The following is a 20,141-nucleotide window of genomic DNA, read 5'->3' as shown; positions in this document are numbered from 1 at the left end:
ATGTGAGGAAGTATGAGATTGAATGCACAGCTCACCTTCACCAGGGATCTCTACTTTGCAACCTGGGATTTTCCTGGCAATGACATTTATCATTGAATTTGGCTCATTTTCCCACTCTCCAGTGGTGTATCAGCTGGCAGATTAGAAGAACTTGTTACTGAACTCTAGTATCTAAGCTATAGGTGACTGTAATAAATCACTTATTCCTATACGGTCTTCTCTCTTTTTTTAAAGGCCCAACATGCAACAGAAATAGGAGCTGATGGCATTGCTGTCATTGCACCTTTCTTTCTCAAGCCGTGGAACAAAGGTAAGTAGATAGGTCTAAATGTACAGTGCCTCACATGGTCTACTACTTGCCTCCGTTCAAAATGGCTGTATTTAATTCACAAAAGCAAAGTCCTACAGACTGGAGGCCTAAAGTTGCAATGGCACAATGGTTCTCCAGAATATTTGTTTTCCCTGGATCCAGAGAAGAGACTGCATTAAAGCACTTCAATTATTTTGCCAAGTAATCTGATTGGGTCACCCACTGAGCTCTGGTCAATCTGTAGGTGCTGGTGTTTTGGGGAGGCGTCCACTCCTGGTCTAGTCACTAGCATAGGATGTCCAAGTCACATGGCAAAGCATGGGACTGTTTTTCTCGAAAGAGAGGAGTATAAGTGATGGGTAATTTTGAGACTACATATTCTAGTCAAGGTTGAATGAATGCTGAATTTGAAGAGATTTCACAGAAATATTCATTGTCTTCTAAAATATTAAACTATTGCTTTCTCCTTCTCCACTGCTTTCTTTGTGGAGACTTTTTATGGTGTCCAAGGATACTGAGTCTTTTTAATCCCTTTGATTAGCAAAAAAAGAAATACAAATTTTAAAAGTATAATAACAGACAAGATATCATTTGCATACATGGTTAAATAAATCCATAACTAAATGTATAATAGGTCAAAATCATCATGAAATACCACCTATTGTTGGTAGATAGAAAAGAGTTATTAATGTAAATAGGTAATTTAAATATTGCTAATTTGAGAATTTAAAATGAACATTTTTTGAATTTTTTCACATGGTTTTACAAACTTTTACATGAATATTCTTCCTAAAAGATGAACAAAGGAGGAGTAATGAATTTGACGTAATAATTTGTCAGAAATATTTATCATAGACCAAATGTCTCATCACAGGATTTGGATGAAGTACATAAAATTCTCTCTCTCACTATCCAGTGGCATTCAAAGTAATTGTCATCCGCAGTAATGTTGCAATTAAAATGCACATTGGAAAGTAGGAAATCCCATTTCCTCAATAAACCAGAGTATACTCTCTTCTGATGTATCTGGATTTCTCCCCAAAGGAAAAAGTACCAAACTCTGTCTGGTTGGATTTATATGAAATGTGCCACTACCCTTACAACTTCTCTCTTGAAGCAGACGTTGTTTATCTTTTTGTTTAGAACTTTCTCTGTTACAACCTGATTACTCTGATCCTATTGGTCCTATATTAGTCCCTGTTGCCTACTGTCCACACTTAGCCCTTCTGGGGTAAGAGGACAAGAGTCCTATCTAATGGGCTTCTGGTTTTTATAAGAGTATTTCATGATTATCTCTTAATATGTGGGAAAGTTTGCATCAATTTTTAATAGTTTAGTATGATAGGAAAATAATCATCTTATTTTGACCTTTCTACAGAAGGGAAAATAAAATTTTGAAGGAAGTGAGTTGCAAAAGCATTGTGGTAGCAATATCAGGGATGGTAAGAGAGGTCAAGAATTTTCAGCTTCTGAGAAGGATGGCTGCATTTTGTCACGTGATTTTTTTTTTTTTTTTACTGGAGAAAGCCACTGTTTGATACTTGTTTACACTATAACTGTTCCTGCTGTTCTTTCAGATGTCCTGATTAATTTCCTAAAGGAGGTGGCTGCTGCTGCCCCGACATTGCCATTTTATTACTATCACATTCCTGCCTTGACAGGGATAAAGAGTAAGTGCTGCTGCTTTTGATATTTCTTTCCTTCCCACTCTCACATCTTACCCTGTTTCACTAAGAAACTCCCACTCCCTCCCACCCTACACCGTGCCACAAAAGCTGTTGACTGGGCAGTTCCAATCACTTCCAAATATCACTGTAATATCCCAGCCCTTATCCATCACTCACACCACCTTATAATGGAAGTTGGTAAGTATGAGGGAAGGGGTGACCTCTAGGCACTTGTGACAGACACCTGTCCCGCTGTCACACACACACCCGTACTTCTTACATGAGAAGACACAAGGCTGTAAGCCCCACTGGGACAGGGCCATGTCTACCTTGTACCTATTGTATTCTCAATGCCAAACACATAGGTACTCTGATCTCTTCAGACTTTTCTTCTGGCTCTTGTTTTATGACTGCTGTATTTCTTCAGTGAGAAGATTTTTACTATTAGATGAAAGTTCTTAACAGATTATTTTTTAAATCACATTCTATTCTAAATTCCATAAAAGAAAAAATGGAGGCCAGCCGCGGTGACTCATGCCTATAATCCTGGCACTTTGGGAGGCCGAGGTGGGCAGATTGTTTGAGCTCAGGAGTTCGAGACCAGCCTGAGCAAGAGTGAGACCCCGTCTCTACTAAAAAAAAAAAAAAAATTTGAAAGAAATTAGCTGGACAGCTAAATATCTATATCTATATCTATATCTATATATATATGAATTACCCGGGCATGGTGGCGCATGCCTGTAGTCCCAGCTACTCGGGAGGCTAAGGCAGGAGGATTGCTTGAGCCCAGGAGTTTGAGGTTGCTGTGAGCTAGGCTGATGCCACGGCACTCCAGCCTGGGCAACAGAGTGAGACTCTGTCTCAAAAAAAAAATAAATAAATAAAAGAAACCAGAGTCAAAGACCAAATATCAAAACAAAATATTTTCCTAGCACCCATATCTACAAGGGTTTTAGGAGCTCTGTCTCAGGAACCAAGGGCTCAGACCAAGTATATATTCACACTATCACAAATGTCTATCTACTGTCTTTAAGGGAAGGAAAATTTAGGATTATTATTTGACAAGTACATAGGAGCTACTAGGCAGGGACGAGGGGACAATTGATTATGCCCAGTCTGCAGTCAGCTCCAGCTAACAGCCCATGGCAGCTCAGTACAGACATGGGGCTGTCTGAGATGCTATCCCATACTTCCTAGAGCCATGCAGGTTAATGAGGAATTTATTGTTTCGAGCAGTTCGTGCAGAGGAGTTGTTGGATGGGATTCAGGACAAAATCCCCACCTTCCAAGGGCTGAAATTCAGTGACACAGATCTCTTAGACTTCGGGCAATGTGTGGATCAGAATCGCCAGCGGCAGTTTGCTTTCCTTTTTGGGGTGGATGAGGTAAGTTGGCCCCTAGCATATTGCAGCAGGTCAGTTGCCCTCTAAAACAACTTACGTAGTTCTTCCCTTTGTTGTTTTCATAAAAGTGAATACTCCTTGTCTGTTTCTGATTAGCAACTGTTGAGTGCTCTGGTGATGGGAGCAACTGGAGCAGTGGGCAGGTAAGCATGACTCATTTTCCCAATGATTATAAATTTAAAGTCCCCCATAAAGGCATTCATCACCAGAGTAGCTATACTTCTTGCATATACATCCTTTCCAATAGAAGTTACCTTTCTTTCCAACCTTCTTCCAGTAAAAGGGAATTATGTAGGGCTTAGCAGTTTATTAGAAACTTAGTCGTTGTTGTTTAGAAGCATCTGTTGCAGTTAGAGGTAAGACACATGAGCTGAGAGCATGCCCAGCGCCTATAACTCAACAGAATCTGGCCCTTGGTGCTATAGCCCTGGTGATCATTTTCTCAAGGATAGACTCACACTGTCTTTGTCAGAAATTATTTGGTTACAAATAACAGAAACCTATTCAAAGAAGCTTATGTAAAGGAAGACAAGTTATTATAAAATACTGGGAAATTACATAGAACCCAAGAGGAGGAACCGCAACCAGGCTTCAGAGACGATGAAAACTGGGAACTGCAAAGCTCTCAACAGCCAAGGCAGATCGTCTTCCAGCTCTGGTCTCCCGAAGACTCTCACCTCTGCATCTCTCTGCACTTCTCTTTATTCCTCTTCCCCTTCTCTCTCTCCAGATGGGCCTTCTCTGCTTCAACATGCACATGGCCAGTATGGCTGCCCAAGTGTGGCATCTCAGGTTATCATTAGATAGTACTGCCTAGTCAAGTGTCCACCGCAGGTCCAATCAGCCGTGGACAGGAAACCAGAATCATGTGGCCCATTCGCCACTCAGAAGGCAGGCAATTCAGTTAGCATATCCATTGCACATATTAACCTAATTCATCAGAATATGCTTGCAAGGAGATTGATTGAAATGTTTTCATTAACTGAAAGTACATTTCTTCACTGTAGGAAAAGTAGCAGGGAAGCAAAGTAACATTCATGACATATCTTGGTGAGCATGGCTTTGAAGAAGAGCCATAGAGCTTGATAATCTTAATGGCTTGTTCACCACGCCAAGATGGCCTGTGGCATCTATCGTAACTACAGGGAGGTTTCTACCAAGGAAGCCTGAATGGAACCTTTTTTTCCCTGGGAATTCTTACTTTTTTCACTCCTGTTTTTTGGCCTCCTGGCTAGGCATTTTATTTTTATTTATTTATTTATTTATAGACAGAGTCTCACTCTGTTGCCCGGGCTAGAGTGCCATGGCGTCAGCCTAGCTCACAGCAACCTCAAACTCCTGGGCTCAAGCAATCCTACTGCCTCAGCCTCCCAAGTAGCTGGGACTACAGGCATGCACCACCATGCCCAGCTTATTTTTTCTATGTATATTTTTAGTTGTCCAGCTAATTTCTTTCTATTTTTAGTAGAGACCAGGTCTTGCTCTTGCTCTTGCTCAGGCTGGTCTCGAACTCCTGACCTCAAGTGATCCTCCTGCCTCAGCCTCCCAGAGTGTTAGGATTACAGGTGTGAGCCACCACACCCGGCCCTGGCTAGGCATTTTAATTCTGTCAACATAGTCTCTGAGCAAAGTACATTTGGTTGGACTTCATTTCTTCTTAATTATAATCACTTTCCTGTCTAACTGAGGATACACCAAAGACCACTGGGATTCAAATATTAGTACTCAAAACTCCTCAGACATTATTCTTCCATATTTTATTACCAGAAGATAATGTGAACATCACATTCCTAGAATCCCTTGCTGTTGACCCAGGGTCTACATATACAAGGACCAGCGACATTTCTGTTCTTGGTACATCAGATAAACACACTTTCTGATACTTATTATGTGAGAAGCCATTTGACTTACTTTTGTTTCTCCTTTAAAGAAATTCGGAAAGTGTCCTTATTATGAATTTCTATAAACTTCTACTTTGCTGGTTTCTCTAAGAATTCAGTGATGAGTCTAAGATATTTGTCTTTATTCGTAGAGTTAGAGGTTTTTTCTTAAGTCTGTGAGAATATTTTATCAGATCAAATAACTATTCTCACCTTCATTTTTATTGAATTGTCGTAGAAGGCAGCATGAAGTGATGGAAAGCCTTTGTGGCAACTCTGCAGCCCTTTTTTGAGCAAATTAGGAACTAGGCCTGCCTCGCAGGGCTTTGAGAGGATTAGACGTGATTTATGTCAAGCACCTGTAATAAAATAGTCACTTAATAAATGGTCCCTCATTTCACTATTATAACCATTATTAATGTTACTATGTATAAACTAATCTCTAAGTTGATAAGGAATGCAAATAATTTGTTGAGATTTTCCCCTTTTACTGTGGCTCCATTCATGCAGTTTCTCAGCATAAGGTTTTTAAGACTTACCTCAAATGCTACATTTTTATTTTTTGTTTTTATTTATTTTTTTATTTTTGCTTGTTACTTTCTTCCAGCTACAGAGAGGGGCAGATGCTACACTTTACCTACAGTTCTTACCTCTGTGTGTGCCACAGGGCAGGTGTTGGCGCTACTCATTATACCTCCGTCTTTCACTTTTTCTTTCTAATTTTATCCTTTTCCCATTTTTCTTCCTTTATCCCCTTTTGTATTCTCTGCAGCACTGCTTAGTATTGGAAGACTCAGAACTGAATACAATCTGATCCCCTAATAGATTAGAACCCAAAAACAGACTTCTAGGAGATCTGGGCATGTTTTTTCCCTTTTAAACAATAAAAAGGGTTTGAAGATCTGGGCCTTTCCTGTTGAGTTATTGAACCTGCAGCATTTTCTGTTGTCCTGCCAGTACCTATAACTACTTGGGAAAAAAGACTAACCAGATGTTGGAGGCTTTTGAACGGAAGGACTTCTCTGTAGCCCTGAACTACCAGGTAAACTTCTTCCCTTCCCATAAATCATAGCCTCTTTTTCTTCCCCCTCCTCCCACCGAGCCTAGCTATCCAGGGGGGGAAAAGATTCTTCTTTCCTCTCTCTCTCTCCCTCTCTCTCTCTCATCAGCATTTATACCACACCTGTCCTCATTAAAATTTTCAAGCCACTTCTTTCTTTACCTTTCTTCTGTTTCTTACTTTTTCTTGTTTAAAACCAAACCTGTCCCCATTGTCCAAGTTCCCTACATGTCTAATCAGCGCAGGCCTCATATGGGAAGGCTCCTCTTTGTTCCTCCTAGAAAGGATCTTATTTTTACTCTCTCTTAAAAGTACTTCTGTGATTGTAAAATAATGGTCATAGACTTCTCGGAAAGTGATTACATGCCGTCCCCTTGAGGACATCACACCTGAGTCATCAGAGAACAGAGGAAGCTATGAAGCTGGTAACCTAAAATGGAGAAGGCATAATCCAAAATCAGGGCAGGTCAGTCCTGATCACCCTGGAAATGTGCTGAGAACTGGAAACATCCACCAGGCAGGAAACAAGAGCCCAGTGGGTGATCCACAAGGATCTGGCTTTGAAACAGGGAGAGAAAAGCAGCAGGCGCTGATATGTTACAGGGAAGACCCCAGAGGAAATGGTGGCTGCTGTTAATGTTACGTTGGGGACAGACTAGCTGTCCAGGGAAAGAAGAGCCTCACTAAAGGGCAGAACCAGTCTCAACAGCTGGTTCTTAAGTGTAAATGGAATAAGGTGGAAGGAAATAGAGTAGGCACAAGCGGAAGACTTTTAAGGGCGAGGCAAAGAGATTTTCAGAATAGTATGAGTGGCTGAGAGGAGTATCCCAGGAAAATAACTAGGAATGGAAGGATATAGCAAGGTTGGAGCAAGTGCTTGGTCCCAATAAAGCTCAGATGTGGGATCTTTTTGAACAGCACAGGCTGCCGGCAGGGTAGTCAGAGATTAAGGAGCAGAAGGGCAAAGCATCCTTTAGTGGGTGCCTCAGAGGCATCCCAAGGCAGTGATATTGGAGGTATGTCTTTATTTTTTTCAAAAGCAGGAAAAGAAGGACTGTGGAAGAAAGTGGAAATAGAAAAGGACAATCTGTACCTCCATTACATGCGAATTCTTATACTGATCAATCTTAGAAAACAGCACTCAATGGAAGGATCTAGAAATGGATTCCCGTAAACCTTAGCTTTGGCCAAGTGCCCCTTAGGCATCTTAGAAGGTACCCCAGAGCTCTGTGTAACCCAGTCTGAAAGCCACTGCACTAGCTGATGAGTTTACCTTCACAAGCTAGGTGGATAAGGGCACGTCCCCCTTAATACTGTCTCGTACGGTTCCATCCCTGGAGTGTCGTTTCTGCACAGCCCTTTCTATAAAGTCTGCACATATGAAAAGATCCTACCTTACCCTGGATGGGTCCTGACCATCCTCACTTGGCCATTTTTCTCCACTCTGACAGACCTTCAGAAAACTAAGGTGTGTGGACTTTTTAGGGTTTCTGTCATTTGACTTCTGAATTCTTTATATTGTTTTCACAGCTGAGTAATGCTGACTACAGATCTGTTTGTTTCTTTCTAGTTTTGTATCCAGAGATTTATCAACTTTGTGGTCAAACTAGGTAAGTGCCGTGTCTGTTTTCTGCTTTGTCTGCTGCTGGAGAGTGTGAAGGAAATGGAACACCATCACTGTCTCTGAGGGTTCAGCACGAACGCCTTTTAATGATCTGTTGCCAGCATTAACCTTCAGGGCCAAACATATAAAATGGTGAAGCAAACCTACTCGGAAGGTCTTTGGCGGGCTTCTATAAATCTCTCCCCTCCATTTTAGCACACACACCGCATTGTCTACTCCTTCTCTCCTACACCGTCAGCACTTCCCTCCCTTTACTTGACTCTGCTTATTACAATTCTACTACCTCATTGCGGCTCACTTCAGCCTAAGTGCTTACAGGAAGGCAGTCTAAATACAGATCTTACTAAATTGTGAATGACTGACAGCTCTCCCCAGGGTATGTACAATATGAAAAGAGTTTATTAACAAAAGTAAGCTCAAATGGATGGGGGTTTGGATAATATGACAAAGTAAAATTGGGGGGGTGGGGGGAATAACAGTGAATTTGAGTAGAGGAACCTCTCCAGAGTCTCTTAAATCTTATTCCATGACAAATGCCACCATGCACTCCTCTTCTGCAAGAGATTGGTCCTTGGGCCAATTGAACCTGGGTCAGTGCAGGAAAAGTTTTAAGTTGATTCTTGGCAGACCTCCCACCTCCCTGCCCAGCCCTTCTGCCTCAACCTGGCAATTCCTCCCTCTCCCCAAGCACCTATTCTGTGTTACACTGTCTTTCTCACAGCCTTCTCACTAGCTCTCTTAACCCTTCCAAGAAAATGTTTCCATTTGCTTTTCAATTTCATGATTTTGGTCCTATTTGTTTGCTACCAGTGCTATGAATGACCTATTATTACTCCCTTGTCCTAAGCAATACTTCCTGCAAAATTGTGGGTTTGGTGTGACAGTTATATGTCCCTAAAGAACATTAAAATAGATATTGAACTATTAAAATTTTAAAAGAACTAAGAGTTTGCCTGTGTACAACAGTCCCCCCTTATCAGTGGGAGATACGTTCTAAGACCGTCCAGGGGAGGCCTGAAACTGTGGTTAGTACTGAACCCTATATAGTGGGTTTTTTCCATATACACACATACCTGTGATAAAGTATAATTTACAAATTAGGCACAGTAAGAGATTAACAATAACTAACATTAAAATAAAGCAATTATAACAATATACTGTAATAAAAGTTCTGTGAATATGATCTCTCTCTTGCTCTTTCACTTTCTCACTCTCTCAAAATATCTTACTATTTTTGGACCCCAGTTGACCACAGGTAACTGAAACTGTAAAAGTGAAACTGTGTGTAAGGGAAGACTACTGTATATTTAGCCATGCTAGTGTTTTCCTTCCCCATGCTCAGTTGTTGTAACTAAGTAAATTAACTTAGCAAAAGAAAGTTACTTCTTATATCTTGAATCCAAAAGCAATAAGCCAGGCCGGGCGCGGTGGCTCACGCCTGTAATCCTAGCACTCTGGGAGGCCGAGGTGGGCGGATCGTTTGAGCTCAGGAGTTCGAGACCAGCCTGAGCAAGAGCGAGACCCCATCTCTACTAAAAATAGAAAGAAATTATATGGACAGCTAAAAATATATATAGAAAAAAAAATTAGCCGGGCATGGTGGTGCATACCTGTAGTCCCAGCTACTCGGGAGGCTGAGACAGGAGGATCCCTTGAGCTCAGGAGTTTGAGGTTGCTGTGAGCTAGGCTAACGCCACGGCACTCACTCTAGCCTGGGCAACAGAGTGAGACTCTGTCTCAAAAAAAAAAAAACAAAAAAAAAAAAACAAAAGCAATAAGCCAGATAAGAAAACCAATCACAGATATTTTAGAAGATGGCGATTGAGGATTGTGATGGGTAATTATTAGTTATGTTTTTCACATATTAACAGTCTGCCTGTTTTTTCATCTGCTTCTTCAATCTGAAGGCTGTCTTTCTTCAGCTCTGAAAAATTTTCTGCTGTTATCTGTGAATATTGTCTTGAGTGCATTCACTCAAGTCTCTTATTCTGAAAGCATATTAGATACACTTTGGATCTTCTCAAATCTGTATCTTAATTTTTTTTAATATTTAACATGTGTTTCTGTGCTGTGTTCTAGATTATTTCCTTGGCTCTACCTTTAAAAATCACTAATTCTTTCTTTAGCTATGTTTTCTACAGTTTAATTTCTCTGAATGTATATTTTTTATTTTCAGTATTTCCTTTTGGCTTTTTTAAAAAAATATAAAAAACATTTAAGTGTGTACCCTTCTCTTAGCCTATGGTGTCTATTCCTTCTTTTATCTCTGTGAAGTCTCTTTCAGAATTTTCTGTCACCTGCTCTCAGGATGTGGATTTTGTCATTTGTGCAAATGCTGGCTCTCACGCCGCTTTGTTTTCTCATGGGCTTTGTAACTTTTAACTCTGAGCTCTTAGCTTTTGAGACTGCTGTTTTCTGGGTAATCCCTTATACCCTAAGTTGTCAGGTGCCCTAACAAGCGGGTTTGCATTTGCCTCTGCTGGGATACTTTAGTTCCACCAGTTCTAACCAGTCTTGAAGTTAATTTCATAGTCTGGTGCCTATACCAAGCCCACGATGCAAATTTGGATCCAGCATTCACCTGTGGCACAGGCTTGGGATTTCTTTCATGAGGTCTTTTTCCATCCCCAGCCCTGGCAGAAGTCAAGGTTCCTTGTCTCTCTATCCCCAGACCAGTGGGCTGGGGTTTTTTCAGTTGCTTTTCGTAGAAGGCTGGCTACCAGTTTTATACAGGCGGTTTATTTTTTGTTTTTTTTTTTTTGTGTGTGTTTTTTTTTTTTTTTTTTGAGAGAGTCTCACTCTGTTGCCCAGGCTAGAGTGAGTGCCGTGGCGTCAGCCTAGCTCACAGCAACCTCAAACTCCTGAGCTCAAGGGATCCTCCTGTCTCAGCCTCCCGAGTAGCTGGGACTACAGGCATGCGCCACCATGCCCGGCTAATTTTTTCTATATATATTTTTAGCTGTCCATATAATTTCTTTCTATTTTTAGTAGAGATGAGGTCTCGCTCTTGCTCAGGCTGGTCTCGAACTCCTGAGCTCAAACGATCCGCCCACCTCGGCCTCCCAGAGTGCTAGGATTACAGGCGTGAGCCACCGCGCCCGGCCTATACAGGCGGTTTAATTCCAGCTTCTCACCATGCATAGACCCAAGGCTTCATCTTCCTTTCTTGTGCCAGCTTCCTAACACCAGCACTGAAACAGCAGCATTGAGTCATTAGCCACCTTACGTGGTGTATTTCTCAAGGACTTCTTAAATGACCTTGAACTAAATTCTATCCTAGCAATAAAGTCCAACATCATTTGAACAACAACAGTATATTCCTGAATCAGATTATCCTTAAGGGCTATTTGGCTTTAGCTCCTCCTTGCCTCTCTGGCCTCTTAATTCCTGACGTGTTTGGTGCCTCCTTCTTGGTTTTAAGATTGACTTTGAGCCTTTGTTTTGTTTTACAGTTTGTCAATTTGTAAAAATTTTCCAGCATTCCTATGTGTTTGGCACAGAAAAAGGGATTTCCTATGTCTGCTCAATCTATCATGTTGACTGTAAATATTCTTGTCTTGTATTTTCACCTTATCCTATCATAGTAGTTGCTGTTAGCATATGATCTTTTCTTTAGGATGTTTGTGGGGAAGTGGACGGTACCAGTCACATTTCCTCATTTATTTTTCCTGTCTAGGTTTTGGAGTATCACAGACCAAAGCCATCATGACTCTGGTCTCTGGGATTCCAATGGGCCCACCCCGGCTTCCACTGCAGAAGGCCTCCAGGGAGTTTACTGATAATGCAGAAGCTAAACTGAAGAGCCTGGATTTCCTTTCTTTCACTGGCTTGAAGGATAGGAACTTGGAAGCCTGTAGCTAGTGCCTCACTGTTAAATCAGGGTGTGTACATTGAAACATAATCCACATTAAATAAAGCATTCTTTTCTCAGGGACATTGTAGATAACTTGAAATAAACTCTCCTAGAAAATGAAATCTCACATCAATCAACAACCACTGAAGTACCTACTCTGAGCCTTAAAAAGTTTTATTTTGTGAAAGGGCAAAGGCTCTAGAAGGAGTCATTCATTTCACAAAATTTTTATAGAGAAATTTCTATTTATATGAATGAAATGGAGTCGAGAAGAAAATCATAATTGATTGATTCTGTCTGCCTTTGGGAGCTCCCATTATCTTGATTTCTGGTTCTTAATCCTATTTTAAAGTTTTCTAATTTTAAACCTCTATACTGTACTTTCATTTTAATAAATATTCATTTGGAAGCTAAGAAAACTCTGAGCTACTGCATTTAGGCAGGCACTTTACTAGCAAATTACAACATGGCCCAACTATGGACAGCTACTAACACACCAGCTCATCTGGCTGCTCTGTCTGGCCCTAGAACAGATGCTTTCAGAATATTTATGCCATCACAGTTTTCCCCCAAAACATTGGGTCAGATGAGGACTTGCTTCAGTTCCTATAACTAAAGGGCCCTTTAGGGTGGCTTTCTCATAAAGAAAGAAAGGCTGGCCGGGCGTGGTGGCTCACGCCTGTAATCCTAGCACTCTGGGAGGCCGAGGCGGGTGGATTGCTCAAGGTCAGGAGTTCGAGACCAGCCTGAGCGAGACCCCACCTCTACTAAAAATAGAAAGAAATTATATGGACAGCTAAAAATATATATAGAAAAAATTAGCCGGGCATGGTGGCGCATGCCTGTAGTCCCAGCTACTTGGGAGGCTGAGACAGGAGGATCGCTTGAGTTCAGGAGTTTGAGGTTGCTGTGAGCTAGGCTGACGCCACGGCACTCACTCTAGCCTGGGCAACAGAGTGAGACTCTGTCAAAAAAAAAAAAAAAAAAAGAAAGAAAGAAAGACTGTCCCCAAAGATGAATTTAAGTCTCCACTTCTTGCTATACAGAGAACTTCCCAAAGGTCAAGGTTTCAAAGAACCAAAGGGCTCTTGTTCTGGGTACCACAAACTTTCCCTCCCTCTTCTGAGAAGATAGCATCTCCCCCACTCCCTGCCCCCAGTGCCCTAAATTATCGGAATCAAAGGCCAGTTTCCCTTCTGAGATAAACCCTGAAGCTACTGTTATAATATTTCCCTGTCATATTTCCAAGCAGCTACTTTCCTTTAGTGATAGAAGATTTGGAGAGGACCCAAAGAACTCACAGCTTTCTCTACATATCTCCTTTACTCTTTTCTTTTTCTGTAACATATCATCAGCTGTTTAATCTCCCTTCTAACAAACCTTGGTGTATGCTTTCTAATATCAAAGTGTATTGACAGTCAACTTTTAGCAATTTTAAACTTATCCAGTCTATTAATTACCTAAGATTTTGTTTTCATTTTGTCTCTAATTGTTTTGCTCATTAGCAGAGGAAAAGATTTGAAATTCACATCAGTTTATTGCTGAAAACATCAAGTTGTAGAAAAAAGAAAAAATAAATAAAAAAAAGAAAAAAGAAATAAATAAATAAAAAATAAAAATAAAAAAAGAAATTCACATCAGTTTTGTTCCTTATTTTTTATCTCTTCAAATGAAAAATAAAACTTTTTGAAAATGTAAATTTGAAATTATCAGCGGGCTTTGATTATCTTTGTTAACCCTCTAATTGGTCAGCTAGTTAAAAGTTGTTATATTTATTTCCTTACCCCTGTTTTGCCTTTGTAGCTATTAATTTCCTGAAAGACGAAAAGTGAGGTTTTTATTAGTCTTGGGCTCTGAGGATGTGATACCCTTACTTAGTGATACTAAAGCCAAACTTAATTTTTTAAATTAATTTTGGGTCTCCACTAAGAAAAGAACTATTTTTTTATTTTTGCTCTTGTGAGGTCAATACTTAGAGGATTTTTAAGATGGTTAATGAGATCTTGTGAACATAAAGAGATATATGATGATTACAAAATATCCAGGGCTGAGTTTCGCTCTACATATTTTAATATGTAACTGCTTAAGAAATGAATATTATTTGGCAGTAGGCTATTAATATTGCCTTTAACAAGTAAAATTTTGGAATATTATGAACTTACTGTTTCCTTTGAAATGTATCTCTAAATTATTTTTAATGTTAAAACTAAAGTAATAGCACGTGAAATATTTCATTCAACACTATACTAAAGGCAGATTTTTCACCTCTTTGTTTCAAGATAGAAATCTGAAGTCAGTCCATTAGAGTGAAAGTGATTTTTGGGATTGGTTTTACTTAGGGTCTTTCTTGAGTTTATTCATACGCATAGTAAAATGCCATGTGGGTGAGCTGGGCAGGAGTAATGCATGCACATTCTTTCCCAGAAAGGCTGTTTGCCACAATTTGAGAGAAATGTCCTCTTTGTTTGTCTTTATCTGCAGGGCACAGAAAATTCCTGCTTCTAGGAAGCTGATGTCTAGGAGGAGGCCGGGCTGAGGGACTTTCTGAGGCTTTTCATATAGGGAAATGGTATGGGATTTACAAGCCTATCACATCAAGTAAATAACACATCTAGCCCATTTAACCATTCCTTTGTCATATGCTTACTCAACCCCTGTTTCCTTCGGTGGAAGTAAGAAGGAAACTTGGAACCCAAATCATGCAAATAGCAGAGATAAGCCCTAGGTAGAGATGGAGCATCACCTCACATTTTGGGTTTCTGGGGCTGAGAAATGGCTACTTGGGTGGACAAAATAACTGACCCAAATCATGGTTTCTCTGTCAACCCCCTTGGTGACTCAGGAAATCATTTGATACATAGAATACTATAGCATTTTAAGTTAGACAACCAAAAGAAAAACCTTAAAGGATTTTCTTCAAACTTAATCACACAATTAGTAAACATAATGGAATGGATTCTACAAAATACATACAGAACTATATCCAGCAGGACTTGCTACCTCTATCGGAATACCAGTTACGAGGGGTATTCAAGTTCTGTGCCAGATGAACCATCTTAGAAGACTGTACATCAATCAAGTATTTATCTCTAATATATTTTCTACACAGCAGCTAGAATAACCTTCATAAGTGTCAGGGTCCCATGTTTGAGCCAGATGTTGAGTCAGGCCATGTAGGCACAGAAGTTTTTGCAAATGCCAGCCTTTGGTGTGAGCTTCCTCACCCCTCAGCAAACATACAAAACAAAGGTATCTTTGAGGTCCTAGAAATGGGTTCCTACAAGTGGGCAAGTGCGTCAACATCTCAGGATGGTCTACAGTCCAAGACTAGTTTGCCTCATTTAAGGTTACCCTGCCTCAGGTAGAAGGAGGCAGTACAAATACCACATACTACACTCTTGGGTGTCCTTAGACCATGTGAAACAAAGTGATCCACCCTCAGGGCTTGAGTGCATGGGCACATCTAAAGCATCCATTAATAAGAGGGCCAAGCAATCCTCACAGACCTAGCAGGTCTTCAGGTTGCTATTACTCTCAATTAGTATTGTCCTTTTCTTAATGCAATAGCCTCAATCAGCCTTGACTTCACAGTTTGACCAGACCTCCAGAATCAATGCCATGCTTGCTTATAAAAAAGACAAATATTCACTGATACATATGATACATATATACTGGTGTAGAACAAGCAATAAAAAATAAAAATTCTGATAGAAATTGGCATTTCAATGAATACTATAACTGTGTAACATGAAAGAAAATCATTTTAAAGGTATCCAATAGATTTTATTCTTCATCCTTAACATCTAGACCATCATTTCTGCTGGAATCCAAATTATATACTTCATCTCTGGTATTCATTGCATTAAAACAGTCATCAGCCCTTTAAACTGTAACCCATTGTCAGTACCATTATTAATTCCACTTTTTAAAAAAATCACTTTTCTTTTGTTTTAAAATATTGTATTGGCTGCAGTTAGCACCTTTCATGCCCTATTCTTATTTTTTCCAACTCTGTATTATTTGCTCAGGTAGTAGGCACCCACAATTCCACTCTACAGCATCTTTCTTTGTGTCTGTCATATTAAGTTGGAACCTAATGTTATATCAAAGCCATGGGTTTTGAGCCATGTAACTGTGTTGTACTAACACATTTAAAACTAAATCTTAGACTGGGCACAGTGGCTCACACCTGTAATCCTAGCACTCTGGGAGGCCAAGGCGGGTGGATTGTTTGAGCTCTGGAGTTTGAAACCAGCCTGAGCAAGAGCGAGACCCCATCTCTACTAAAAATAGAAAGAAATTAGCTGGACAACTAAAAATATATGTAGAAAAAATTAGCTGGGCATGGTGGTGCATGCCTGTAGTCCCAGCTACTTGGGAGGCTGAGGCAGAAGGATTGCTTGAGCCCAGGAGTTTGAGGTTGCTGTGAGCTAGGCTGACGCCATGGCACTCTAGCCTGGGCAACAGAGTGAGACTCTGTCTCAAAAAAAAAAAAAATTAAAAAAAAATAAAATTAAAATTAAAATACAACAACAAAAAAAACCTGAATCTTAGAAAATAATCCAAACTATACCTCTGATCAGCTTTGTGTTTTGTTGTTTAAAAAAAAAAAAAATGCCTTGTGAGTGAAATGTGTATCCTTTCTGGGATGTTCTGGGTTAGTACATTTTGTCCCTAAAGAGTGGCTTATCACTTTTTGTGCTCTTGGAAGTACTGGTCACTGCAGCTCACCTCAGATCCCATTATCTGTACAGCTTTCCACCTTTCTTGCTTTTGGTGGGGCCTCAGGTTTCAACCATAATCTGAGCACAATGAACGCAAGGTAATTTTCAGATGCCGTGTTTGTTTCTTTTTTAGGAAAAAGAAGTTCAAATGTATATGCCAGATACTGAACTTTATTGCACAATCCCAATACTGCGAGCAGTTAAAAGGCAGAGGGGGGTGGTGAGGAGAAAGGAGGGAAGGAAGAAAAAAAACCCAGAGGGACCAAAGACCACCAAGAATGTTCATAGCAGTTCTATTCATGTTAGCCAAAACTAGAAATAACCCAAATGTCCATCAACAGGAAAATGGATAAATTGTGGAATATTCATAAAATGGAGTACTGTACATCAATAAAAAGAAGTACTGTTACATCTACCAACATGGGTGAATATCAAAAATATTATGTTGAATGAAATAGGCCAGACACAAAACAGTACATACTGTATTACTCTACTCCTATGAAGTGGTGTTCAAAAGCCTCTAAGTGGGCTCAAACATCACCAACACTGGCCTTCTCAAGACATCACAACCTGCTTAAATCCTGGTTCTGGTACCAGGCATTCATATTCCATCTCCCAACCCTTCACCTTTTGCTTATTTGAGGAACAGAGGAAGAGAGATGAACCAAAACATCCTCCCCCATTTCTCATCATCCATTTCAACTTTAGGTGTCTGTTATAACCATCCCATCCTCTTTGTCAGACACTGTGCCTCAGTCTGTTGGATTGGCAGAAGTAATGACATATAAAACTTTATCAGTCCCCCTATACAGTTCACAGATTGAATTTAAGATATATCTTTATATTCTTTATTTTCCACCAATCTAAGAAACTAAATCAACTCTTTCATCAGTTATTTCTAGCCCAAAAAGTAAATGTGAAATGTTAAGTAGTCCAGTTGAAACAGACTTTTCATTATTTTGTCATTATGATGAAGAATTTTGGTCAAATTCTTAGGTAGGAAGATGGGTACCTATTTTCTTATAAAGCTTAAAAAAAAGGCTGGGCGCGGTAGCTCATGCCTGTAATCCTAGCACTCTGGGAGGGCGAGGCAGGCAGATTGTTTGAGCTCAGGAGTTCAAGACCAGCCTGAGCAGGAGCGAGACCCCGTCTCTACTAAAAATAGAAAGAAATTATATGGACAGATAAAAATATATGTAGAAAAATTAGCCGGGCATGGTGGCACATGCCTGTAGTCCCAGCTACTCAGGAGGCTGAGGTAGGAGGATTGCTTGAGCCCAGGAGTTTGAGGTTGCTGTGAGCTAGGCTGATGCCATGGCACTCTAGCCCAGGCAACAGAGTAAGACTGTCTCAAAAAAAAAAAAAAGCTTAAAAAAAATTCCTACCCTGCTCTGTCCTGCATTGCTAATCTCTGAAGTCTCCTAGATAGTCATCTACTGAAAACAGGTAATAGTTGTATTGAAATCTGTCCTCTTTCTGTACTTCTGGAGCGTGTTTTGAAGCTTCATCTGCAAATGGAAAACAGAAGATCTTAGAGGCCGCTAGTTGCTAGGAGCAACCTACAAAGGTAATGCTAGTCATGGGACCCAATCCCCAGAGGACTCTAGGTCTCAGGTGCAAAGCCTAAATTAAGAACCAACTCAATAACAAAATTCTCCTTAATTCTTGGAAGCTAAAGATCCACCTCTGAACAATTTATTTACCACTTAATTTGTTGACACTTTTGTTGTTTTTGTTACCCACTACATTTACAATTCATTTATGCTAGTTGAGTCTCCCTTATCACTAATAACTATCAGGCACCTGCTCCTGATAAGAGTGGTGAGAGTGAGCATGCTTGTCTTGCTCCAGTTCTTAGAGGAAAAGCTTTTAGCTTTTCCCCATTCAGTATAATGTTAGCTATGGGTTTTTCATATATGGCCTTTATCTTGTTGAAGTACACTCCTTCTATACCTAGTTTGTTGAGAGTTTTTATCATGAAGGGATGTTGGTTTTTATTACATGCTTTTTGTGCATCTACTGAGATGATCATATGGTCTTTGTCCTTTATTCTGTTGATGTGATGTATCACATTTATTGATTTGCATATATTGAATCATCCTTGTATCCCTGGAATAAATCACACTTGATCATGGTGAATGATCTTTTTAATGTGCTGCTGGATTCAGTTTGTTAGCATTTTGTTAAGGATTTTGCATCTATGTTCACCAGGGATATTGGCCTATAGTTTTCTTTTGTTGTTGTTATCTGGTTTTGGCATCAGGGTAATGGGGCCTCATAGAATGAGTTTGGAAGAATGCTCTCCCCTTCAATTTTCTGGAAGAGTTTGAGAAAAAATTGGTATTAGTTCTTTAAATGTCTGGTAGATTTCAGCAGTGAAGCCATCAAGTCCTGGGCTTTTCTTTGATGGGAAACTTTTTATTACTGATTCACTCTCATTTCTCATAATTAGTCTGTTCAAGTTTTCTATTTCTTCTTGGTTCATTCAATTTTGGTAGGTTGTATGTATCCAGGAATTTATCCATTCATCGTAGGTTTTCTAATTTGTTGGCATAAGGTTATTTGTAATAATCTCTAATGATCCTTTGTATTTCTTGTATTTCTTTGGTATCAGTTGTAATGTCTCCTAGGCACCTACTGCTTGCAGCTCCCTGAAGAGTACAAAAACATTATGGTCTTTCTCTCAATGATTTGACTCTTAATTAAAGAGCAATCACAGGAAAAAAATAAAAGAATGAGTAAATGCTTAACTGTGTTGTTCTGATTTTAAGAGTAAGAGATTAAGAGTAAAGGCATTGATCACCATAAGCTAGAATGGTTAGGAAAAACATAATGAAAGAGGTGGAAAATAAGGATAGATAGATATAACAGATAAGTGATTAGTCTGAATTCTCTGAAACAACCCCAGCTTGCTTTTTGTTTTTTGTTTTTTTTTTCTTAGACAGTCTTGCTCTGGTGCCCGGGCTAGAGTGCCATGGCATCAGCCTAACCCAGCTAATTTTCTCTGTTTCTAGTTGCCTGGCTAATTGTTTTTCTAATTTTAGTAGAGATGGGGTCTCACTCTTGCTCTGGCTTGTCTCAAACTCCTGACCTCCAGCAATCCTCCCGCCTCGGCCTCCCAGAGTGCTAGGATTACAGGCGTGAGCCACCGCGCCCGGCCAAAATGTTTTGTATTGTTGCCTTCGTGGGAGGCACTAGAGTTCAAAATTTAAGTGATGAGAATACAAATTATTCCAAAGCCTTGGAAAACACAAGGTCTTCCAATTTAATAATAAAAAAACCAGCCTTGCAGGTTTTATTCACGCATTGAACTAGTTTACTGAGCATTTACAATGTTCTAGGCCCTGGAGTGAGTGACCTGCGTTAGCCAGGTAGGAGTCCCTGCCTTCACAGAGCTTATTTCTTTCAAAAGACATTGACGTTCAGAATATCTGAATCACTACATAACAACGCCAATTGAAATGAACACCTGTTACGTGGCAGGTACTGAACTAAGCTCCCCCTCACATGCCATCTCATTTAATTATCTCAACAACCCTACTAACTTAGCAAGATTTCCAGTTCTGTCTTCCAAGGGTACCTCCTTTCACCAGAGATCCCTATGACAGAAGCTGCGAAAC

The 20,141-nt window shown here is 40.0% G+C and overlaps 1 protein-coding gene across 2 annotated transcripts in view; it reads left to right on the top strand.

Moving 5' to 3' along the window:
* NPL (N-acetylneuraminate pyruvate lyase) overlaps positions 1-12,452 on the top strand; it is a 34,213-nt gene extending 21,761 nt beyond the window's left edge. For both annotated transcript variants that reach the window (XM_069459313.1, XM_069459312.1), the window contains exons 6-12: positions 235-310; positions 1,888-1,980; positions 3,214-3,362; positions 3,477-3,523; positions 6,218-6,302; positions 7,891-7,930; positions 11,621-12,452. In XM_069459313.1, the coding sequence (XP_069315414.1) occupies positions 235-310; positions 1,888-1,980; positions 3,214-3,362; positions 3,477-3,523; positions 6,218-6,302; positions 7,891-7,930; positions 11,621-11,805 (675 nt within the window). In that variant the 3' untranslated portion in view covers positions 11,806-12,452. The remainder of the gene's footprint in view (positions 1-234; positions 311-1,887; positions 1,981-3,213; positions 3,363-3,476; positions 3,524-6,217; positions 6,303-7,890; positions 7,931-11,620) is intronic.
* Positions 12,453-20,141: the final 7,689 nt, after the last annotated feature.

Source organism: Eulemur rufifrons, chromosome 27 (assembly GCF_041146395.1).
Source record: "Eulemur rufifrons isolate Redbay chromosome 27, OSU_ERuf_1, whole genome shotgun sequence".
Lineage (NCBI taxonomy): Eukaryota > Metazoa > Chordata > Mammalia > Primates > Lemuridae > Eulemur > Eulemur rufifrons.
This window is presented reverse-complemented; position numbering and strand designations above follow the sequence as displayed.